Raw genomic sequence first — 25,902 nt, forward strand, 5'->3', positions numbered from 1 at the left:
TTTTCTTCTAGGGTTTTTATGGTATTAGGTCTAACATTTAAGTCTCTAATCCATCTTGAATTAACTGTCATGATCTGTCATCAGCTGAAACAGTCTCATATTTGTTTCTACTTGTTTTCTACCTTTGCATTTCCTGTAGATTTTGCTTTAAGAATTTTTATGCTATGTTTTTTGGTGCATAAAAGATCAGAGGAGGTAGATCTTCATCATGTGTTCTAGTTGTTAACATTATAGTGCCCTTCTTTGTCTTATTTGTTGTATTTTGCCTTTAATTCAACTTATGTATTAAATGAGTATCATAATTTATTTTTTCTTTAATTTTGACCATAATTCCTTTGTTAAACATATTTATTGAACACCTACTGTGTGCCAGACACCAGAAACCTATGAATGACACAGACAAGATCCTGCCCTCATGGAGCTTACATTTTAGTTAGAGATTGGAACAGAAAATAATCAAGTAAAAATAGGTATGTGATATGATATTAGGTGGGGATGAAGATGAATACTCAAAAAATGAAGTAGAATAAGGATAATTAAATATAAGTTGCCTCTATTTTTTGATAAACTAGTCAGGAAAGGCTTCTCTGCCCGGTACACATTTGTCATTTTTTTACTTTCCACTTGTCCATCACCTTTGTGTGTGTGTGTGTGTGTGTGTGTGAGAGAGAGAGAGAGAGAGAGAATATGCCAGGTGGAACAGTTTGCACAAAAGGGATTGTTACAATCTTAATGATCTACAGGTTTGCAAAGGCCCAAATAAGAAAATAGTGGGTATGTCTGGATATGAATTTCTGGTCCACATGAGTGGCGAGCTGACCAGAATGGGGGTGGGATAAGAGGAGAATCAAGGATATTTTGCCTTCCATTCTGTCTGAGTTTGGCTATCATTATGTGTATTCTTATTTTTTAAAGAAATATTTCCAATCTTCATCATGATTATTGAATGGATATTCTGTATGATGATTTAATTGAACCCCTGGAATTTCCTGTCACTGGGCAGGACTTAGCATGATGCTGATTGCTCACAGGCTACAGTAGGAAACCAGATCTTGTGGCTTAGAGGGCTTAACTCTTTATACTCTGAGACTAAAGAGATGTCTTTTAACTTTAGTCAGTCTTTATTATACAGAAGTTTGAATTTTTATGTATATTCCAATAAACCTGGACTTATTTGGAGATTTTCTTCTATTGCTTATGAGAATCTTATTTCACCACATAATGATAGTCTTTTTAATTTTCTGATAGTTTTTCTTATGTTATATATGTGCATAATATATACACATATAACATATATAATATATTAAAATTATATGCACACACACACACACATATACACACACACACACATATCCATGACTCTTGATCTGGAATTTATTTTGGTATATAATATATGATGCAGCTCCAAAAAGCACTGCTTTGCAGTTATCTCAAAAAGATTTATTAAGTAATATTTCTTTATCTCCTTTTTGGGGGAAGATTATGTATATGACGTTTTTATAGGTAGTCTGCTTTGTTTCTGAATTTTCTATTCTGTTTTATTGATCAATAACACACTGTTTTAATTATAATTATTTTATAATATACTTTATCCCTTACTTACACCCTCCCCCATTTCTTCTGTAGCAGAATACTCTTTAATATTATATCCTGCTTTCATTACAAGTTAATTTTCTAAAAATTCTGTAGTCAAATGTAGTTTAAAAATTCCTATTGAGAATTCTGATTGGAATTGCATTAGAAGGAGTTTTGTTGTTGTTGTTGTTGTTTAAGACAAGATCTTACTCTGTCACCCCAGCTGGAGTACAGTGGTGCAATGATGGCTCACTGTAGCCTCAACCTCCCAGGCTCAAGCTGTCTTCCCATCTCAGCCTCCCGTGTAGCTGGGACTAAAGGCACACACCATCATGCCCAGCTAATTACAAGAAAAAAAAAATTAGAGACAGGGTCTTGCTATGTTGCCCAGGCCAGTCTTGAACTCCTAGACACAAGTGATCCACCCACCTCAGCCTCTCAAAGTGCTGGGATTACAGGCATAAGCCACTGTGTCTGGCCAGAAGGAGATATTTTAAATCCAAAATAGCAGATAACTATGAATGACCTGTTTGGTGTTTTTTGTTACAAGTATAAAAACATAGAAAGTATATATATCTAATTCATAATACAGGTTGCATCTAGAGAGACAGTAGGGGAATGGAAGTGGAGAGTTATGTGAAGGATATTATTTCTTATTTCTTAAGAAAAATTCATGAAACATAAATGGCAAGGTGTTCAAACTTACTAAGTCTGGGTGATAGGTAGGAACATGGGTATTATAGCAATCAATCTCTGTATATTTCTAAATATTCGATTTTTTTTTTTTTTTTTGAGACAGAGTCTCGCTCTGTTGCCCAGGCTGGAGTGCAGTGGCGTGATCTCAGCTCACTGCAAGCTCCACCTCCCGGGTTCACGCCATTCTCCTGCCTCAGCTTCCCGAATAGCTGGGACTACAGGCGCCTGCCACCACGCCCAGCTAATTTTTTTTTTTTTTTGTATTTTTAGTAGAGATGGGGTTTCACCTTGTTAGCCATGATGGTCTCGATCTCCTGACCTAGTGATTCGCCCACCTTGGCCTCCCAAAGTGCTGGGATCACAGGGGTGAGCCACCACGCCCGGCCAAATATTCGAAATTTTTATAATGAAAAACAAACAAAAACAACAGATGAGGCAGGATAACCAGGCTTGTACACCCCAGAAAACAGCATATGCAATCTGACTCCTATAAACAGACTGGGGTAGCGTGTGTGTATCCAGACTTTGGAGCTAAACTGTTCAAGTTCAGATCCAAGCTCTACCACGTACTAGCTTTATGACCCCAGGCAAGTTACTTAAATGCTCTATGCCTCAGTTTCCCTAACTGTAAAATCAGTGCAATAGCAATAGCTACCTCCTAGGGTTATTGTAAGGATTAGATAAGTGAAGACATGGAAAACATTTAAACAGTGCCTAATATTTAGTATATGCTTAGTAAGTGTTAGCTATCATTATTATTATATTATTATTACTATTATTATTACTTTTACTACACATACTACATTGTTTTGTGGACATTTTAAATTTTATATAAATGTTGTCATCCAAACTATGGGCCTATCTGCAACTTGCTTGTTTTTCTCAGTACTCATCTGATGTTTTGCAGGGAAATGGCTCATTCCAAGAATAGCTTTTCATGGGCAACCCCTTTCCATCCTTGCCTTGAGAACCCAGCACTGGACTTGTCAAGCTACCGAGCAATTTCTTCTCTTGACCTCCTTGGAGACTTCAAACATGCTTTGAAAAAATCAGAAGAAACTTCAGTTTATGAGGAGGGAAGCTCCCTTGCCTCCATGCCTCACCCACTGCGCAGCCGTGCCTTCTCAGAGAGTCACATCAGCTTGGATCCCCAAAGCACCCGGGCCTGGGGGCAGCATAGGAGGGAGCTCTTTAGCAAAGGCAATGAGACCCAGTCAGATCTTCTTGGAGCCAGGAAGAAGGCCTTTCCTCCTCCTCGCCCTCCTCCTCCCAACTGGGAGAAGTACAGGCTCTTTCGTGCAGCCCAGCAGCAAAAGCAGCAACAGCAGCAGCAACAGCAGCAGCAGCAGAAGCAACAGGAGGAGGAGGAGGAGGAGGAGGAGGAGGAGGAGGAAGAAGAAGAAGAAGAAGAAGAAGAGGAAGAGGAGGAGGAGGAGGCGGAGGAGGAAGAGGAGCTGCCACCCCAGTATTTCAGTTCAGAAACCTCTGGTTCCTGTGCTCTCAATTCCGAGGAGGTCCTGGAGCAGCCACAACCCCTCAGCCTTGGCCACCTGGAGGGCTCGGGACAGGGTTCACAAAGTGTCCCAGCAGAGCAAGAATCATTTGCACTCCATTCCAGTGACTTCCTGCCTCCAATAAGGGGTCACTTGGGATCTCAACCTGAGCAGGCTCAGCCCCCTTGCTACTATGGCATTGGTGGGCTTTGGAGGACATCGGAACAGGAAGCCACTGAATCCACCAAGTAAGTACATATGAAAGATACGAGGCTCCTGAAGAGGCAGGCAACACAAGTTTGAATTTTACCTCCACCATTTACTAACTGGATGACCTCAGGCTGGCCAATTAAACTGCTCCCAGCCTCAGTTTTCTTACCTGGAAAATGGGTATAATGATACTTGCATCACATGATTGTTGTGAATATTAAGATAATCTACATAAAGGATATAGCTCCATGCTTAGCACATAGTAGATACTCAGTAAATGTCGTGTTCTTATCCCTAAATATCTTTATTAAAATACTGTACTTTTCCTTAGTGTGTCTTCACAGTATCCATCACCATCAATTTCTGGCCCCTGATCCCAAAGGCATTGAACACTTGTTGCTTGTACTAGGTCTTTCCCAGAAACCTGGCTTGGGCATTTTTTCTGTCTTTCTCTTCTGATTGCCCTCCAGAATAAGAGGCCAGCTCACAACCTGACCTGCCTCTGCTCTAGGACAAGTAGCCTGGGCTTCTAAACTCTTCCCCCAACAACCGCCAGCATCACAGGTATTCCTGGGACTGGGTGCTTTATGCCTTGATAATTCCTTACAATCGTTAAGGACGTTCTTTTTCTCTTCCACTTTCTCCCCCTCCTTGTTTACCTGCCTCTTTGCATTCACGTGGGTGGGTAATAGGTGGTATTTGACAGGGTGAGCTGCCTGGATAGGGAGGCCAAAGCAAGAGTGTGTTCTGGCAGCAGAACTGCCAGTGTTTGTTCACTCCACTGAGCCAGTTGTCATCTGCATGCCCTATAGTGCATGACTGGTTTTTTTAAAATTTGTTTTGCTCCAAAGCAAAAGCTCCAGGACCATCATTGCTATTATTGCTCAGTGCTCTGGCTGTCACCGGCTCCGCCTGCTCTCCTGTGGAGAGCTCAGCCCACTCTTTGCTAGGGCTGAGGTTCGGGAGGCAGGTGGCTTATGAGTGCTTTCTTTTCTTTATAGCAGGAATTTGCCTGAGACTTGTTGCGGTTAGAAGTACCTTGTTATCGTGTCTTTTATTGACAGACAAATCTGTGAATTGGCTATCTGGAGCTAGTTGATCAGTTTTCCAGCCCAAGATGCCATAAGCACAGCATTTACAGGGCCTGGCTCCCAGGCACTGTGTAAGAATCCGTCCGTAGATCCCGTGTGGCTGCTTCTCAAGCTGTTCTTCTACCTGAGGAGCATTCTCATTGTAATTAGAAAACATTTTGTGAAAAATACCTGTGATTGTTATCTATCATAGCAGGGAAAAGGGAAAATGACCTCCAAATAGTAGGCACTTAACAAATATTTAAGAAGAAAGAACAAATAAATGAATGGATGAACATTCATTAAGTATTTATTATATACCAGATACTGCTAGACGTTATGTGTCCATTATTTCATTTAATCCTCCCAATAGCCCTGTTAGCCATTATTATCCCCATTTGACAGATGAGGAAACTAACTAATTCCAAGTTACACAGCAAAGATTCAAAGCCAGGGCTGTCTGACTCCAAAGCCCATGCTTATTTTGCCTTTGTAGGCAGCCTCTCCCAGAGAGATCTTGTTCTTCCCATAGGCCAGGAGTCACAGGGTCCTCTTCTCTACTGTAGGGCAAGGTGTACCAGAGGCAGCAGTTACACGCCCTGGTTCTTCCTTCTTTATGTAGCTCACTTTGCCTTAGCACCTTGGCCAGACAGAAAGAAATCACTATTACTAGAGATCTTGTAACTTGCTCCAGAGATTTATTTTTAATGACTATGGGATGTAAGGGAAAACATTTGTTTGCACACAGCTCTGCTTGTGGCTACAAAATCAATTAGATGCTCCTTTGAGTGATGGAAATTTAAGGAACAGCATCATTCCCAACATAGCTAATATTTTTTTGATTGCTTACTATGTGCCATGCATTGTTCTAAGCACTTTGTGTATTAATTGATTTAATCATCAAAGTAAACCTGTGAAATAGTTACCATTCATCTTCTCCATTTCTTAGATGAGAAAGGCGAGGCCTAGGGAGATAAAGTAACTTTATCACAAGATCTCAGGTAGCTCACTATGCTTGCTGTATCATCCCAGGATCTCTGGGCTCTTGAAGAAGATTCTGTTCCAGACCCTAGGAGAGGACAGTGCCCTAGCCAGAAAGAAGCAGCTTTAAGATTTTGTAAGGGACATATAGATGCATAATATTTTGAATCTAAAATGCAAACAAAGACATCTTAATTTCAGCCAAGTTAAACTCTAGTACCTCCATAACCTACATACTATTCCATTAAAAAATGCTGGGTACACACAGAAGCCAGTTAGTGGAATAATCAAGTATTATTTAAGTCTAATAACTCTGATTCAAGTATAGGTATAGCTTGCTTTATGGACTCTATGCATTTCCTCTCAGTGCCCTGTGAAAGGAATCTGATTTTTGCTTTGATGTTTACTATCAAATTCCAATCATGTTCTCACAGATCACCTATAATCCCTTCCCTGTTAATGGAAGTGATAAGGAAAGGATCCCTAGAACATAGTGCCTAATATGATATACTATAATATGATGCAGGGATGTTTATGCTGGGGAACTGAGTCTCCAAGTAGCACATCCTTTTTTTTTCCTTTATAACACCTTCTGACACAGAACTTTCACACGCACCCTAGATATTTTTCTTGTAGATAGGAATTCCCTAAGTTCAGACCTTCATATTTCCTCCAGAATATTCTCTATTATCTGCTAACATAGATATGCTCCAGCCAGAAAATTCCTTACATGTAGGCTTTTATATGATCTCAAGTTGTCCCCTTGGCAGGATGGCATAGTGGCTTGAAGCACAGATTCTAGAGTCAGGTTGTCCAGGTGCAAATCGCAGGTCTGTCATTTAATGTCTGGTGACCTTGGGGAAGTCACTTTACCTCTTGTTGCCTCATGTTCCTTATCTGTATAATGGTTTTCATGAACATTCAATTATATATTTATATACCTGTGTGTGTGTGTATCTATCTTAGGATGGTTTCTGGGGCATGGTAAGTATGGTGTGCATGTTAACTAGTATTGTTCTTTTATCAGTGTTACAGGCTTGAAACTTACATATAAATGAATTTACCTAGGATAAAGAATATTGGTGTGCCAAACTTTCTTTTGTGTGATGAATTAGGAGACAGCATAACATGAATCAGTAAATAGCTGTGGAGCCTTGTAACCATTATTTTTGACCTTTATCTAAGAACTGCAAATAGCTGCAAAAATGACTAATCAGTTTCTCCTATTTTCCCTTTCAAACAGCTAGAGGTTAGTGAAGGGGTAGTGACACAGACAGGTGGAGGATGGGAGTGGCTAGCAGGCAGTGAGAATATAGTGAGGGTGGACCACTCCCTAGCATAAACCATGGGCGAAATTATTTGTCCGTCCGTCGCTGAGACCTGACATTGTAGCATTTCTCTCTACTTCCTTCCTCATACCAGACCGGAAGCTTTGATGGCAGAAGAGGCCAAACCCAAGCCAGCATGGAACCAGAACTACTTTTTTTCCTGAGGAGAAGTTCTATTTCATGAGCTGGGGCTCTGAGAAGCAATGCCTCAGCCCCACAGGCTTTGGTGAACCCAAGACAACAGGGTCTGCTGCTACACTTGTCAAGCCCCTGGGTGCCAACTGGTTCCATTTATTTTCCCCATTTCATTCTACAACCATGGAGGAGGCAAGAGCCATTGGGAATATGCCAGAAGTGGAGAGATGCTATCCCTTTTCAGGCTGAAGGCCTGCCCTACAGCAGGCAGTATCAGAAGAGCTCATGAGATATATGCTGGGCGGTGACAAGTCCCTGGCAGGGTGCTAACCACAGCCTCCAACGTGGTGGCCACTGTTGAGGTCATGGGTGACCTCTTTGCTGTGGGAGATCTGCAGCAGAGGGTCCATTTCAAGTAGGAGTGGCATTGGAAAAGAGAAAATGATGCGAGTGTCCAGGAAAGCCACAGGGTGCCTTTGTAAGCAAGAAGACTAGATAGAGCCAGGATGGGTTGAGATCCAGGGGTAGGTCTGAGGGAGGCCAACAGGCTTGGAGAACCAATAGCTAAGGTCTCAGATACTTCTCTACCACCTAGCCCCTACTTTGGGATCCACATACTGGGGCCATGCACCAAAGGGATGGTGATCAGAAGTCCAGAACTTTTAGGGCCTGCCGGTTTTTCTGGATTTCAATTGAGTGTTAATGACCAAACCATATGATCTCAAAAGAAGTCCCCCTAGCCAATGAAGTCGGGGCATGGAAATAGCCTCCTAAGTTCTTAAAACTTGCCTTTACTTAACTCCAGTTTGCCTTCATGTGGCCTGTTTACATTTGAACAGTGCCTTTTCCATTTTTCTCAGCTCCTTGGTGAAGCAGGGTTCCATTTTTCAGATGGAGAAAGTAAAAAGCAGAAATGTCAGCAATCTCTCAGCAGAGGTGCTCAAATGGTCATTCTTTCTTTCCACAGACAAGAGTTTCAGCCCTTTTCGCCTCCTCCAGGGGCCCCAGGAATCCCTACCTCTTACTCGGCTTATTACAATATTTCTGTGGCCAAGGCAGAGCTGCTGAACAAACTGAAAGACCAACCTGAGATGGCAGAGATTGGCCTAGGAGAGGAGGAAGTTGACCATGAACTGGCTCAAAAAAAGGTAAAGTGTTTTCATGTGCCCTAGAGATTTTCAGAATTTAGCTTGAATGTGTCTGGAGGATGACTAGCCTTCTACACTCTCTAGAACATCTTGCATTCCCATATTTTCAGTACGGAAATCATACAGCCTCTCTGGGTTTCTCACAGATCCAATTCCAGTCTATTTTTGATCCAGTCAATAATAATAATAACAGTCATAATCCTCATTATTGTCTCTGTGATCCTTAGAACAACCCAACAAGGGCTGGGCGCGGTGGCTCATGCCTGTAATCCCAGCAGTTTGGGAGGCCAAGGCGGGTGGATCACCTGAGGTCAGGAGTTTGAGACCAGCCTGGCCAACACGGCGAAACCCCGTCTCTACTAAAAATACAAAAATTAGCCAGGCATGGTGGCGGGCACCTGTAATCCCAGCTACTCGGGAGGCTGAGACAGGAGAATCGCTTGAACCCGGGAGGCAGAGGTTGCAGTGAGCTGAGATCGCACCACTGCACTCCAGCCTGGGCGACAAAGAGTGAAACTCCGTCTCAAAAAAAAAAAAAAAAAAAAAGAACAGCCTAACAAGGCAGATATTATTATCCCTTTTTTACTAGTTGAAGGGACTAATTTGCCCAGGGGTTACAGACTAAATGGTAGATCCAGCACTTGAAGTCAGGACTGTCTGAATTTCTACTCTACAGTACATGCTGTCTCTCTGAATTAAGCCAGTCTTGTAAGTAAGTCACTACGCAGAGCACATCAGAGTTTCTGCCAGTGGGCTCTTCTAACCAATGGCAGTGCCATTGATTTTTGTTCTTTGTGCAACTTTCTGGGAGACAGAAGAGACTAAAATAAGGACAAATTATAGGCTGGCAAACTTTAGTATTTATTTGCAAGGATAGTCAATTATGTCCTAAAAGTACAAAATAGTTAAGTGGAGATGATGATGTTGTTGTTGTTCCAAAGCTTTCCTTTCTTTGTCTAAGTACCACTAGTCTGGTTTTCTAATCGAATTCTTGGAATCACTTTCCCCTCCCTGCACTTACCTATTGTATTTCATAAGCAAATAGGGTTGTCATGGCAACCTCAAAGGCTCAATTTACCTCTTTGTGGACATCTGAACTCATTGTAAATTGTTCTTCTGCCCATATTTCTTTTAGGACATGACCCGTAGGAAGGTAAAGGGCCATTTGCAAGAGTCCTTCCTCCAATTTCCCATCTGAAGCAAAATGTCAGGGGAAGAATTGGAAGCACAGTGGTGTTAAAGTTTTATTGATGCAGATGTCTGCTTCCTTGGATTTCATGTTCCCTGAGCAGGGGTACTCCTAGCTTTCTCAGGGCTTGGCCTCTACGGGGACAAACCTAATAAAAGAAGTCTGACCAGGAAAAGAGAAAGATGATCAGAAATGGCAGAGCACAGAACAACAGAAAGTGAACTCAAGTGATTGTGGGTGGGTTATGACAGTTTTTGTCTCTGAGGAAGAAAGGTGAGGAATGTCACCAATTTGCGATGTCCCAGAAAAAACAACTCAGCTCTGGCTGGACCTGTGATGACTCCACAAGTCTATCTACCATACTTCTCCAGGATTGAGGTTCAGGTTGTAGAGCACAAGTTCCAAGAAATAAAGGGCTCTCTCCACTTTTATCCTTCCATCTATCCCTGGAGCCTGGGAACTGGGATGGGAAGGTGATTTTCCAAGTGGATAATTTTCCAGATGGCCCCCAGCCATCCTTTGTCCCCAGCATTGACTTTTATTTCGGAGAGCAGATGGTGGGAATATAACTGGCAGCCTCTTGGCATCTAATTGTGTTGCCTTATTCATATCACTGATCCCCAGTTCCCAGTGGGTTTTGGAATTTTCCCCAGATGCAAACCTTTTATACTTCAGACTGAGATCATGGTGATCTCCTGACTTTTGAAGAGTTCTGAAATATGACAACAGGTCTTGGAACCTGGAGGAGGCTTTCTTAGTCTTGGTCACTTTGGACATCTCTAAATAAACTACTAGAGAGGAATACATTCCAGAAAACTACAAGCCTGTGGTCCCAGTGCTTGGGCTAGAATAAGATTAAAACATACGCTGAAGCATACTCCTATGTACAAGATACTATTCTAAACACGTGACATGTGTTAGCTTATGTAATTCTCACAACAACTCTATGAGGTAGGTCCTCTTGTTTTCCTAGTTTTTAGATGTGGAAATTGATGTGCAGAGAGGTTGAGTAATTTGCTCAAGGTTGTATATAATACCACTACTTTGCGGCAGAGCAAGAGTTCAAACTCTGGTAGTCTGGCACTGGAGTCTCTGTGCTCTTAACCACAAAGCAATACTGGCTACAGAGGCTATGGCTATGGGCAGCCTAGGACAGGGCCATTCTTGTCATAACCTTGCAGCTAGACGAGTATCTATTAGTTTGGAGTATGTTGTAGAATTAATATAATAATAATAATAGCATTAGTAAACATGCATTGTGCATTTAAGTGCCAGTCATAATACTAAGTCTTTTACTTATGTGGTTTCATTTAACCATCAGAAAATCTCTGGAGTTGGGGAGGTGTCCACTTTACAGATGAGGAAACACAAGTCTTAGTGGGATTAGGTATCTATCCTAAGGCCATAGTGTTTGGAGGTGGAATTGGAATTCAGATGTCCCTGACTCTAAAACTCCACTGTACTTCCCTGTGACTCTACTCACCTATAGGGGAGACAAATCAGGAGACACAGACAGCACTTCCCTTAAGAAACTTACAATCAATAGCAGGTGAGGGATCAGACACACACACAGAATAGAAAGTGAGGAACTTCAAGTTACACTATAGGGTTCTAATTCTAAAATACTTAAAAGCGCAGACAAAAAAAGATCACTGAGAGAAGACTTACAGAGGAGGGCTTCCTGTGGGGGAGGGGAGGGGCAGAGCTGTCCCCTGAAGAAATTTAGGAATAACCACAATGAAAAAAGAGATAAAGAGTAGGTGGAACTGCATAAGCTACTCAGGAACACAGAATGAACGTTGTGAACACAGAGGAGAGTGGGGAGCTAATTCTGAAAGGCTCTGAGGAGGGACATTAGAATGGCAAGGTGGGGCCAGACTGAGTAATAAATAATAGCAGCCTAGCTTTTATGCAGCACTTACTATGGGCCAAGCACTTTGCATACGTAATCTCATTGACCCCTTATTATGACTCAAGGCAGTGGGTAAAGCAATTATCCCCATCCTACAGATAAAGAAAGTGAAGCTGAATAACGTCAAGTTACCCAAAGCCCCACGGCTATGAAGTGGCAAAGCTATAAGTCAAACCCAGTCGTTATAACTCCAGAACTCACAGTCCTACCAAAAGGCCTCAAAAGCTGAGCTAAGGAAGCAAAGATCTAGCAAAGTGCCATGAACTTGAGAGGTATTTAAATGGATTGAAGGAGAATGAATGAAGTGATAGGCAAATACCTTAGGGCAAATGCTTTTCCATCCTAGGCTCTCACAAGGACTGTAGCTCCTATTTATTAAATAGTCCCAGGAAGGGACTGGGTGCAGAGGCTCACACCTGTGATCTCAGCATTTTGGGAGGCTGAGGGGGGCTGATCACTTGAGGTCAGCCTGACCAGCATCATGAAACCCCATCTCTACTAAAAATACACACACACACACACACACACACACACACACAATTAGCCCCGGCATCCGTGACATGCACTTGTAACCTCAGCTACTTAGAAGGCTGAGACACAAGAATCTCTTGAACCTGGGAGGCAGAGGTTGCAGCGAGCTGAGATGGTGCCACTGCACTCCAGCCTGTGCAACAGAGCAAGACTCCATCTCAAAAAAAAAAGTCCCAGCAAGTATTTATTAAGTTGCATTTGGTAAATGAAACTTAGTGCATGGGTACCACTTACCCAATGCCAAAAAGTTTGGTGGTGACATGGAGATCCCTACCAGATGGATAGAAGGCGCTTGCCCAAAAGACTGGGGTTGCTCATGACTTGCCCAAGTTTCCTTTGTTTCCAGTGACTAGGATAGAGCCCACCATCTGTTCCTTGGATTCCAAAACAGAGCTTACAGGCACACATCAGTTTCTGTTGATCCCCATTCTCATCCTTTGTCTTCTCCTATTTAATTCCCCTAGATACAGCTTATTGAAAGCATCAGCAGAAAACTTTCTGTCTTGCGGGAGGCCCAGCGAGGGCTGCTAGAGGACATCAATGCCAATTCTGCCCTTGGGGAGGAGGTGGAGGCCAACTTAAAAGCCGTCTGCAAATCCAATGAATTTGAAAAGTACCGCTCATTTGTTGGGGACCTGGACAAAGTGGTCAACCTGTTGCTGTCACTCTCTGGACGACTGGCCCGGGTGGAGAATGCTCTCAACAGCATCGATTCAGAAGCCAACCAGGAGAAGGTAGAGTTGGGGTCTCTGGGGTGTGGGTAGAGGGAAATGCCATTTATTTCTTCTCAGGGCTCCCTCTTTCAAGTTGGGCTACTATGGGAAACAGTAGAACATAGGGTTAAAAGCGTGTGAGAACTGAGGAGGGGCACGGTGGCTCATGCCTATAATCCCAGCACTTTGGGAAGCCAAAGCAGGCAGGTTGCTTCAGTTCAGGAATTTGAGACCAACCTGGGCAACTTAGTGAATCCCCATCTCTACTAAAAATACAGAAATTAGCCTGACATGGTGGTGCATGCCTATAATCCCAGCTACTCCAGAGGCTGAGGTGGAAGGCTTGCTTGAGCCTGGGAGGCGGAGGCTGCCGTGAGCAAAGATTGTGCCACTGCACTCCAGCCTGGGTGACAGAGCAAGACCCTGTCTCAAAAAAAAAAAAAAGAAAGAAAGAAAAGAAAAGAAAAGAAAAAACACAAGTGTGAACACTGGCTTTTAAGTGCCCTGAAATTCCTGCCCTACCATTTATTAGCTGTGTGACTGTGGACAACTCACGTAACGTCACTCTGCCTCAATCTCTTCATCTATAAAATGAGGTGAACATACTACCTGCCTTATGGGATTATTGTGAGAATTAAATTAGTTTATGTTAATTACATAAAACAGGGCCTGGGACAGGGTAAACACTGAATCAATGCTAGCTCCCAGTAGTAGTAGTAGCAGCAGCAGTTTTGCCTCACTCTAGAGTTGGAGGGGGAGGTCTCATCAAGTAGTTGAGATTGGAAAGCTGTCAGTTTCACAGGTTGGGTCACTATGCATATGCTCCTGAAACAAAATTGCCTCACCTTTCCCTATACAAGTGGCTCTGGATATACCTTTGAATGCACAACAAGAGGCACGTATCCACATACATATACATACATACATGGACACATATACTCACACATATCCACTCACACAGACACACACACCATACAGAAAGTACCTCCACAGTGACAGTTGTTCACCAGATGAAAGGGACACAGGCTGGCTTTGTCAGAGCCTTCCTCTACCCCAAACCCAGTGGTGGTCCCTACATTGAAGACAGCCTTAAAGGGATGGAAAGAGGTGATTTCACACCCCCTATCCAGAATTGTTTTCATGTTTACCCTCCTGCTACAGGAAACAAAGGCTTTTGCATGGAGGTAGACTTCAGGGCAGAAAATCTAGGACTGACTAATTAGCAGAATGTATAGCTGCTTTGTGGCAGCATCTCTGGTGGAGTACTGCTAGGCAGCACTGTTGGACAGATGTCTGGTAATTGGGAGAGCCCTTAATTGGTCCTCTGCTTCCCCAGTTGGTGCTGATAGAGAAGAAGCAGCAGCTGACGGGGCAGTTGGCAGATGCCAAGGAGCTGAAGGAGCACGTGGACCGCCGGGAGAAGTTGGTGTTTGGCATGGTCTCCCGCTACCTGCCTCAGGACCAGCTCCAAGATTACCAGCACTTTGTCAAGATGAAATCTGCTCTCATCATTGAACAGCGAGAGCTGGAGGAGAAGATCAAGCTTGGGGAAGAGCAGCTCAAATGTCTCAGGGAGAGTCTACTCCTGGGGCCCAGCAATTTCTAATTCTACCAGCACTCTGCCACAGCATCCCTGCCCAGCCACAGTGGGAAGTGCTTTCAATCTTTGTTAGCAGTTTCTCAGCAAGTAGATAGCAATTAGCAGTTTGTTCCAGCCCTCTACCCTGGATGTCTCTCACTGCCCCTTCCCTAGCAGTGGTCCTAACCAGCTAGGAGACCCTGGGGAAGCCACAAGCTTCTACCCAAGGGAGCTGCAGCAAGGAGTGATCTTACAACCACACTCTCCTTCCCACAGTTGCCAAGGGCAAGTACTTGCTGCACAGAGAACCAAGGAAGTGCCTTCATTCTGCTTTGTACTAGGACACCAAAGACACCAAGTGCTTATCACCCACCCATATCATCAACAGCCTCTAAAGGCTCAAAGGGAAGCTGCCTTGCAGCTCTACTCTGCCCCAGGGCTTGTGGCCCAGCCATTTCTCACGGAGAGCTGGCTGCCTTGAGGGCATTCACTTGGCACCAGTTTCAGGGCCTCACCCAAGCTTTGCAGGGGAAAGCACAGAGGGAGGAATTACACTGAAAAAACGCAAGCAAAGGTTGAGTACCCTCAGGTGCTCCTTAGGAAGGAACCAGTTTTCAATCAACTCTACCCTTACCTTTCCCAGCAGCAGGTTCAGGGGAAGAGGCCTAGTCTTAGCCCTGGCTAATGTGACCCTCTTCCTGTCCTAAGACTTTGGTCCTACCACCTCTTGTTTCATCTTTCCTTTATATTGCTGGGGTTAGCCCAGGTGCCTACCCCAGGGCTTCACCATATGGGCCATTAATAGCTCTACTAAAACTGACTTCTAGATATAGGTTTCATTACTGGGGGAGGGGGTTCTTATTGTTATATTTTAAATGGCCTTTTGATTTTATTTATTTTTATGTTTTGATTATTTTTTTTCTTTTTTAACTAATAAGGCGAGAAGAGGGGAGTTGGAGAGGGAAAAGTTAGCCCAGAAGGAAAGCATTTTCTGCTGATCAGCCTGAATCCACCGTGGCTAGGTAAGCAAGTGCCAAGGCATTGAATTGCTCCCACCATAGCTACCAATGTCTAGGAAGCAGTTCTCCCCTTGAACTCAGAGCCTCCCTACTGTGGCCTGGTCTTGTGCTTCCTTTAAAGTCTAAGTGACTGTGAGTTTAGCATTCCCCAGCAGCGTTCAAGTTTTTCTTACTGATTTCTTTTTGAAACCAAAGAAATCTCCTGAAACGGAGAAAGATTCAGCCATTTCTCTACCATCTCCAAGCTATGGGATGAGTAGAGGTGAGCTCAGGAGAAACTCCTCTAACCATTGCTTTCTCAGCCTGTGACCTGGCTCAAGGGAACCAAAACCCAAGGTAGCTGGGAGCTCCAGCCAGAGCCAGCTCCCCAGAGCAACTGATGACCCAGCCAGGATCTTAGGCATACAAACAACTAAAACTGCTGCTGTTGCCAAGGCCCTGACACCAGTAGCTAGTTTCTCTGCTGGAAAAGCAGCCCTCAGGTGGATGATAGCAAGAAGGGGGTTATGGCCAAATGCTGCCCTGTTATCCAGCTCAGCTCCCTGTTCCTCACTAACCGGGGCCAATCCTTGGTATCACACAACCCAGCCAAGGCCTGGCATCTCTTCTAGTTACTGCTGAGTTCCTCAGGGTCCTTGAAGGTCAACTGTAGCAGCAGGGATGTCTCATTCAACCAAAGAATTTGCCAAGGAACTTTTGCTGCTGTTACAAATACTTGTCATTAGCTTCCATTTCCTCTTCATTGTGTTTGAAAACAATGGGAGAATCTTGGCCAGCAGGGTGTCCTGGGGTGGGGGGTGGGGTAAGCCTTTCTGTGGAGCCCTGGGTTTGCTCTTAGTACTGCTGCCAGAAACACTGTTAGAATGGCAACCCTGCCATTCTCCCCTCCAGTGGAAGATTCTACTTTATTCAGGAAGGCTGGTGGCTTGCAAGGGCGAGGCTTACACAAGCCAGCCAAGATTGAGAAGGTAGGGGAGTGCTTTCAATGGAGGCCATAGTTGTCATCTTTTCTTCTGAGCAGGCTCTAGGACAAACAATGAGCAAATTGAGATGTCCTCTATTGGGAGGATGAGGCCGATATGTTTCATCATTCTCAGATTTGTTGGCTAGAACACCTTTTTGGGAATATGGGCCTAGGGAAAAGAATGGTCACTTACCTGGACACTATGGCCGTAGTCTGAGTTTTTCTAGTCAGCATGTGATTGGTTGCACCTTAAGTTTATGACACCAAAAATACTATTAACTCCAGGCCAGGTGCGGTGGCTCACGCCTGTAATCCCAGCACTTTGGGAGGCTGAGGTGGGTGGATCACCTGAGGTCAGGAGTTCAAGACCCGCCTGGCCAACATGGTGAAACCTTGTCTCTACTAAAAATACAAAAATAAGCCAGGCGTGCTGGCAGGCATCTGTAATCCCAGCTACTCGAGAGGCTGAGGCAGGAGAATCGCTTGAACCCAGGAGGTAGAGGTTGCAGTGAGCCGAGATCTTGCCATTGCACTCCAGCCTGGGGGACAAGAGTGAGACTTCGTCTCAAAAAAAAAAAAAACAAAAACAAACAAACAAAAAACTATTAACTCTATTATTTTTGTTCTTAATTCCATCTCAGATTACTTTCTAGAGTTGGAATCAGAACACAAGGATGCTCATTTTCACATGGAGGGAAAGTTGCCAAAGCCCTTAAAAAATAACCCCAAAAGTATACCTTGCAGTGAAGCTTGGTAGATAAAGGTGAACTGCTAAACAGACACTGGCGTGCCACATCCTGCCAGGGCAATCTCATTGTGTGTGATAGTGCTGCAAAGCTGCCAGTATTACTTGAAATGCAGTGTCTCTCTCCTGTTCTCAGTTCCTGGACTCAGCCCTCCTCCATGGCCTGCTGGTGAGTAGCAGTTTGGAAGGCAGGCCAAGGGAGGTCCCCAAAGACAGTTATTGGTCTTGACTTCTGCTCTTTCCCTTCAAATACTTATATAGGTCCCATGGGTAATAGGCAAGCATGATGGTTGATAGATAGAGAAGTCAGTGCATGAGTTACTATCACATGTCCCCGCAACCCCTCCTGCCACCTCCCAGGGCTCTGGATAATTGAATCTCCCTGAGTCCCACAGCTGGAGACTCAGCCAGGATATAGTCGTAAATGCCCAAGTAGAATCTGACAGAATAAGACAGAGACACTGAAAATAAAGCCCTAGAAAGGAAGAAATTGGAAGCAGAGAAAAGGAGAGGTGAAAAGTTAAAAAGCCTCTTTCAAGGTTAGGTTCAGGTTCTGTTTTCCATTTAACCTCGTGTGCCAAAAAGCTGCCCAGGCACACCAGAGCCACATCCTGATTCCAACCCTCCCTGACAGTGCTGCTCTGCCACTAGCAGGCCCCAGATGGAGGAACCTGGGCCCATTTCTGGCCACTTGCACCCATTTGGAGCTTGGTGACTCCCACTGTCTTTGCCAGAGGAGTTTTCTATGCCAATAATATTTCTGCAACAGCATATTATATTATTTGAAGATTAGTAGATCTTTTTGGGGGGGTGGGGCAGGGGGCAGTTTCTATAGATGAAGAACCAATGTTGGTTGTACAGCTGTTGGGGGTCATCTATCCCATGTGAAGCTATTCTTTTTCCAAATCTTATTGTTTCTGCATTTGTGTCCTCCACCACTCCCTTCTTGGCTGACATAGATATGCCTGCCAGATTGTCATCAAGGGTCATGTTTCAATAAAAGGTGCTAAGGACAAAAAAAAAAAATATCCTGTGTTTTGACTCAGGTGATGGAAGTCTAAAGATTCTGCTGGAAAATACTGGAAAGGAATTTGGTCACCTATCCATAGTCCTTCACAGATAAACATATGACCAGACCGTTACCCACATCCCTAAACCATTTCCCTGGCCTCTGAGGGATGGATTGATGCTGTACCATTCATCATCCCCAATTAAGTAGCAGGATCTGCCATAGCCTTTTCAGGGGACCAGCTTTTAGACATCTATTTCAAGAGCATCCTGAGTAGAGGGCACAGAGTTCAAGCCATTGGATATTTCTGTTGTTTTATCACAGTATTGAAGCATGGTATTTTTCTACTTAGAAGGACCTCAGGATCACAGCTCTGCCCTTTAGCTTACGGATATATTTCTTCCTCTCTGGTTACTCAGTGACAACATCACAACCAGTCTAACCCCATGTTTAGAATGCAGAAAAAGTCAACAATGGGTGTAATCTCAGGTATAGACCTAAGCAGTATACAGAGTCCAGTTCTGGAGTCTAGCCTGATCGAAGGTAAGCCATGTTCTTTCTAGACTTCTTCCAATCTTGAATTCTGTCTAGTAGTTTCATCTTACTTCTAGCTGATAGTCCAATCTCACACCTTCACGCTTGGCTCCCTGGAAAGCAAGGGCCTTGCTGATCTGCTCTCCAGGGCAACCTCAAAGATTAGACTTAAATATATTCCAGGTAGCAACTCTGACATTGAAAAGCTTTCTTTTTTCCTGATCCATATTCTGTTCACATTCCAACTATCCTCCTTCTACTCAAGATATCCAGTGTGGTAGAGTAGAAAGAGTCCAGCTTTGGCATTAGAATGAACTGTGTTCAAATCCTGGTTCTGCCACTTATCCAATGAACTTGGGCTACTAGCTCAACTTCTGAGGTCATTTTCTTATCTGTAAAATGGGAACAGTATTACGTTGCTTGCAGAGTTATTGTAACTTGAAAATAATAAATAAAAGCCACTAACAATCCAAGAAGTTATTAGGCAGAATCCCAGGCCCACCCCAAACCCAGTGATAGCAGTCTGAATTTTAACTAGACTTCCAGGAGATTCATGAACATATTAGAGCATGGGAAGTACTGACTCGTTGAAAACATATTCGGTACGTGGTAACCATTATTATAGTCCTGATCTACTCGATTCATTTTCTCCTTATCCCAGGCGTATTCTTGCTCTTCTCATGTTGCTCACAACTACCTACCTGGATGAATTCAGGAAAGTTGCAGGATACAAGGTTAAAACACGAGATCAAATGAACAATCCTAAAATGTTATTAAGAAAACAGTTCTGGCCAGCCGCAGTGGCTCACGCCTGAAATTCCAGCACTTTGGGAGGCTAAGGCAGGTGGATCACGAGGTCAGGAGATCGAGACCATCCTGGCTAACACGATGAAACCCTGCCTCTACTAAAAATACAAAAACTTAGCCAGGCGTGGTGGCACGCATCTGTCTGTAGTCCCAGCTACTCAGGAGGCTGAGGCAGGAGAATTGCTTGAACCTGGAAGGTGGAAGGCAGAGATTGCAGTGAGCTGAGACCACACCATTGCACTCCAGCCTGGGCAACAGAGCGAGACTCTGTCTCAAAAAAAGAAAGGAAGGAAGGAAGGAAGGAAGAAAGAAAGAAGGCAAGCAAGCAAGCAGTTCCATTTACAATAGCATCAAAAAGAAAAAAAAAACTTAGGAATAATTTAACAAAAGAAGTGTAAAACTTTTATACTGAAAACTATGAAACATTGTTGAAAGAGATTAGAGAAGATCAAAATAAATGGAAAGACACTCCATGTTCATGGATTGGAAGACTTAGGATTGTTAAGATGAAATGTGCCCCCAAATTGATCTACAGATTCAATCCAATGCTTATCAGAATTCCAGTGGCTTCCTTGCGTAAGCTGACAAGCTGATTCTAAAATTCATATGGAATTACAAGGGATCCAGAGCAGTCAAAACAATCTTTAAAAAGAACAGAGTTGGAGGGCTTATACATCCCAACTTTAAAACTTACTGCAAAACTACAGTAATCAAGACAGTGTGGTACAGACACAAGGATAGATGTATAAATGGAATTAAATTGAGAGTCCAGAAATAAATCCTCATGTATATGGCTAGTTAATTTCAACAAGGGTCCCAAGAGAAATTGAGGAGAGAATAAATAGTTTTTTAACAAATGGTGCTGAGACAACTGGGTATCTACATGGGAAAAAATGAAGTTTTCCTTGAATCACATGCAAGAATCAACTCAAAATGGATCACAGAATGTAAGAGTCAAAATTACAAAATTTTTAGAAGAAAGCATTGTAGTGAGTCTTCCTAATGTTAAGACAATTTGCACCAGTGATACAAGAAATAGAAATAAATTGGAGTAAATCAAAATTAAAAACGTTTGTGCTAAAGATATACCATATTAAAAGAGTGAAAAGATAAGCAACAGAATGGGAGAAAATATTTGCATATCAGATATTTCAAAATACAAAAGGACTCCTACAACTCAATGATGAAAGTAACCAATTAAAAATGGGTTAACAGATTGTAATAGACATTTCTTCAAGGAAAATATGTGTTTTACTATGCTTGGGTTGCTATAACATACTACCGTAGACTGACTGGCTTAAATAACAAACATTTATTTCTCACAGTCCTGGAGACTGGGAAATCTGAGATCAAGATGCCAGCAGATTCAATGCCTTGTGAGGACCCACTTTCTGGTTTGCAGATGGCTACCTTGTGGCTGTGTCCTCAGCAAAGACAGAAAGGGATCTGGTCTCTTCCCCTTCTTATAAGGGCATTATGATTTCATTTTGAATGCCTACTCTTGTGACTTCATCTAAACCAATTTACCTCTCAAAGGCCCCACCTCTATATACCATCACATTGGGGATTAGGGCTTCAGCATATGAGTTTGGAGAGGACACAAACATTCAGCTTATAGCAATATGCAACTGGCTAGCAAGCACAGGGAAAGATTCTCAAGCATTACTATTCATTAGGGAAATGCAAATCAGACCACAATGAGATACCACTTCATACCCACTAGAATAGCTATAATCAAAAAGCCAAACAATAACAAGTGTTGGTGAGGAAATGAAGAAATTGGAAAACTCATACATTGCTGATGGGGATGTAAATTGATGCAACCTCATTGAAAAACAGTTTGGCAGTTTCTCCAAATGTTAAACGTAGAATTTCCACATGACTTAGCAATTCCATTCCTAGTTATATACCCAAGAGGACCGAAAACAGGTGTTCAAACAAAAGCATGAACATGAATGTTTAAAGCAGCATTACTCATAATAGCCAAAAAGTGGAAATGACCCAAATGTCCATCTACTGAGGAATAGATAAACAAACTTTGATATATCCATACAGTGGGGTATTATTTAGCCATAAAAATTGGTAAAATACTGATACAGGCAATGTTGATGAACCTTGAAAATATGCTAAGTGAAAGGAGCCAATCACAAAAGACCACATATTATATGACTTAATTTATATGAAATGTCCCAAACAGGCAAATCTATAAAGGTGGAAAGCACATTAGTGGTTGTCAAGGCTGGAGGCTCAGGGACAATAGGCATGGGTTTTCTTTTGGGGATGATGAAAGTATTATAAAATTAGATTGTCATCATGGTTGTCCAACTCTGTGAATGTACTGGAAACCATTGAAGTATACATTTTAAATGGGTGTGCTAAATGGTATATGAATTATTTCTCAATAAGTGTTTGCTTTTTTTAAAAAAGCTATTGATTGTTTCCATCAGTCTCATTCCTCTTGACAAAAATCTGAGTTGATGGTGAGCATGTACTTCATTCCTGACTCCAAAGGGTACAATATTTACACCATTTGAATTTGGGAGTGACTTTACTATTACAACCTTCCCCTTGAAGACCTGGAAGACCCAGCAACATAAGGAGAAAGAGTAGTCTCAGCCTTGTACTAAGACTTCAGTGAAAATAAGAGAGATGGGAGGGACTACTATTGGGAAGGAGGGGCAATCTTTCTAGGCAAATATTGTGGTAGAATGGATAAGAGCTTCAGTTCATTGGGCAAATAAACCAAGTTTTAAATCCTGATTCTACCAATGTACTTTGTCACCTTAATAAGTTACTTGACGCCTCTCAACCTTAATGCCTTCATCTACAGAAGGGGGCTAATAAAAGCCCCACCTCAGAGTGTTACTATGATGATTAAATGAGATAATTCACATGAAGCACTTAAAATAATATCTGCCATGTAGTAAGTATTTGATAAATATTAGCTGCTAGATTTATTTTTATTGAGGTGAAACTGAAGTAGAACAGTATAAGGAAAAGTAAAGCATCTTCATCTTTGGAGTCAGACAGCTCTGTTAATATGACCTTGAAAGTCACTTTATTTGTTGAGCCTTAGCAAATAATGAGGATAGTAACCCTTCTGTTATGGAGGCAGTTCCAAGCCTTGACACTGGAACCCACACCATGTAAGTTTTCACACTGGCTCCACCACTTACACATTGTGTAACATTGAGCATGTTTAACTTCCCTAGACCTGGATGTCCTCCTCTGTCAAATGGTGGAAACAAAAATACATCCTTGTGTTGATGTGAGGAATTATTGAGTTAATCCATGCAAAGTACTTAGGACAATAAGTACTCAATGAATGTTAACTTTTATTATAAAGCTAAAGTAGGAATCAAATGAAGTCTCTGGTAGAGCTGTTCATATGGTAGGTTCTCTATAGATGATGGTTCCTTTCCTTACCTACCCTGCTGTGTGCACCAGGTCAAGATATTTTTGGACCTGCAGATAAAAGGTTTCAGCCCTAGAAGTTCCCCACTGAAGTGAAATTTTCTGGCAAGCTCAATACTACCATCTGATGAGAACAATGTAGTCTGTTGGCTGCTTTCAAGATGACTGTCTATACGCCCAAGAAAATACCCCATTCAGAGCAGTAGAGAAAGAACTGTTTTGCATGTGGACCACTTAAGGTCCAATTTGAGGCTGGTTTAGGCAAAACATCTACTCCTCCTCAAACCTATCTTTAGACTTAAAGTCAACTTAAATGTTATTGAGTTTCCTACCCTGGGTTAAGCACTTTCACGTATCTTGGCTTACACTATTTTTCTATCTAAATGTACGTTTTAAAAGCGGAAATCCTCATTTAATCTTTAAAACAGGTCTGTGATTTTTAAGCACTATTTTATCAAAATTCAGAATCGTGGTAGCATTTTTGCTGTTTGTAAATTAAACCAAATGGATTTTAAGTGCGCAGTGCCATTCATTCATTCAACTAATGTGCCAATAATTTGTTTTGTGCTCCAGAGATTCAGAATTGGACACGATAGTGAAAGTCCCCACTCTCGTGGGGCTTTTATCCTAATGGAAGAGATAGATAAGTATAAATATACAATTATATAATACTTTATATACAGAAATACACACACAATCACTTTTTACCCTGGTATGGCAATGCAAAACATTCTTCCTTGATTTCCTCAGCTATGTGCAATAGGCTAAACTCATGAATCTCTTTGCTACTGCAGTAACTAAAATGTTTTTTGCATTAATTTTTGCCAGAGAATAATGTTTCAGTGAACATGAGAGTGTAGATATCTCTTCAAGATGTTGATTTCATTTCCTTTGGGTATTTACCCAGAGGAAGAATCTCTACATCATATGGTCTTTGTATTTTTAATATTTTGAGTAATATACACTCTTTTCCAAAATGGGGTACTAATTTACATTCCCACCAACAATGTACCAGGGTTTCCTTTTCTCCATACCCTCATCAACATTTGTTATCCCTTTTCTTTTTGATAAAAGCCTGCTATTTATGACAAAATGGATGAACCCGGAGGGTATTATGCTAAGTGAAATAAACCAGACACAGAAAGAAAAATACTGCATAATCTCATATGTGGAAGCTAAAAAAGTCAAACACACAGGGGCATGGAGGTGGAAGAAATAAGGATGTTGGTCAAAGCATACAAAGTTGCAGTTACATAAGATGCATAAATCTAGAGATCTCATGTACAGCATAAGTTCTATAGTTAATGCTGTATTGTATACTGGAAATTTTCTAAGAGTAGATTTCAGGTGCTCTTACTGCAAAAGAGGGTAATTATGTGAGGAAATGCATATTTAACTTGCATGACTGTAGCAATCATTTCACTATGTATATGGATGTCAAAACATCATTTGTACACGTTAAATACATACAATAAAAGATTTACACCAAAGATATTTTCTCAATAGGATTTGCAATGAGATTTTAAAAAAATTGTCTAGCAAAAGATGACAAACTATCACTGAAGAGGTAGGATTTGAAAGTAGTTTAGACAGAAAGGTTGAATTCCACTGTTGATACAGAAATCAGTTCATGTCACATGGAAATCTTGCCCATTCTGTGCAACGTTCAAACATGGCCAAAGACTAAGGGGTTCTGGCAAAAACTCCTCTCCTCCTGAGCAGTGTAAACCTTAACAGACCACATTCTGTTTGTAAACTGCTTAAGTTTCTTCAATATGACCCTTCATTCTGGAGTTGCTTACTGCCATTAACAGAGTAAAATAACATGGCTTTGAATTTCCATTTTCCTCCTAGCTACTTATTTTCTATCTGAAAAGGATAATTAATGGAACTCACCTCCCTGGGTGTTGAGTTGATTCTATTTTTTGCAAAGGAAAAAATCTGGGAAAAGGCCATGGGTGAAAAATCTTTCCAGCTTGAAAATGCATTAGATTAAATGTGAATAAGTCAAAGTGCTGAAAAAATAACAATTTGTTCCCTGATTTCTCCTCATTTTTAAATTTGATAAAGATGAAAAAGCAGACCAACCTCAGCAGATACAATAAATGATAACTTATAATTGAGAGAAAACTCTTATTTGGACTAAATTTAAACAGCTACTGTTTAGAAGTCTCATAAATGACTATATATTTAAGCACCTTTTACAAATATGGAACCTTTAATTTTCTTTTAGAAAAGTGGGCAGTGCTAAGAGTGAGGAGAGGCATATAGAAAAGAGTAATGAGATTGTGGATAAATTAGATAATACTATGCATTTAGAACATACTTTTGGTCACTTTCTCACAGGCTGGTAGATATTTTGTTCTATCAAATAAGCCTGTCATAAAACTCAGACCATTACTAAAACCTTTTATTAAAAAAAAATCCAGCTTTGACAAAAGATGACCCAAACTACGTCTGTTATTGAAACAATCTCTGAGTGAGAAAAACCATGTGTCTCTGGGAGCTTGCTGGAATGGCACTCAAAACCCTTAGACCTGGACGCAGCTCTGCCCTCCTCACTCTGTGACCTCATGCTCTTTTATCAGTTCTGTAAAGAGGATATTTTGGTGGTTATTAAACTGAAGAACAAACACCTTGCCTAGCTGCATAACACCATGCTCCAAACTTCACCTCCAAATTGCACACTGGCCCACCTCCTTCTCATTGGCTTGGCTGCCCAGAGGATGTAGTCCTGATTCCTGCATATAAGGCCCTTCATGTTCTGTCTCCTGTGTGCTTCTCCAGCTACGACCCCTGACACCTTCTAGCTCTAGCTGGTTCTGCAAACGTGTCATGCAGTCTCATCCC

The 25,902-nt window shown here is 42.1% G+C and overlaps 1 protein-coding gene across 1 annotated transcript in view; it reads left to right on the plus strand.

Moving 5' to 3' along the window:
* SHROOM4 (shroom family member 4) overlaps positions 1 to 19,995 on the plus strand; it is a 235,813-nt gene extending 215,818 nt beyond the window's left edge. The window contains exons 6-10 of the mRNA XM_011946638.1: positions 3,179 to 4,012; positions 8,456 to 8,636; positions 12,733 to 13,002; positions 14,318 to 15,582; positions 19,493 to 19,995. Of these exons, the coding sequence (XP_011802028.1) occupies positions 3,179 to 4,012; positions 8,456 to 8,636; positions 12,733 to 13,002; positions 14,318 to 14,587 (1,555 nt within the window). The 3' untranslated portion in view covers positions 14,588 to 15,582; positions 19,493 to 19,995. The remainder of the gene's footprint in view (positions 1 to 3,178; positions 4,013 to 8,455; positions 8,637 to 12,732; positions 13,003 to 14,317; positions 15,583 to 19,492) is intronic.
* Positions 19,996 to 25,902: the final 5,907 nt, after the last annotated feature.

This window comes from Colobus angolensis, unplaced genomic scaffold (assembly GCF_000951035.1).
Source record: "Colobus angolensis palliatus isolate OR3802 unplaced genomic scaffold, Cang.pa_1.0 Scaffold252, whole genome shotgun sequence".
NCBI classification, from domain to species: Eukaryota; Metazoa; Chordata; class Mammalia; order Primates; family Cercopithecidae; genus Colobus; species Colobus angolensis.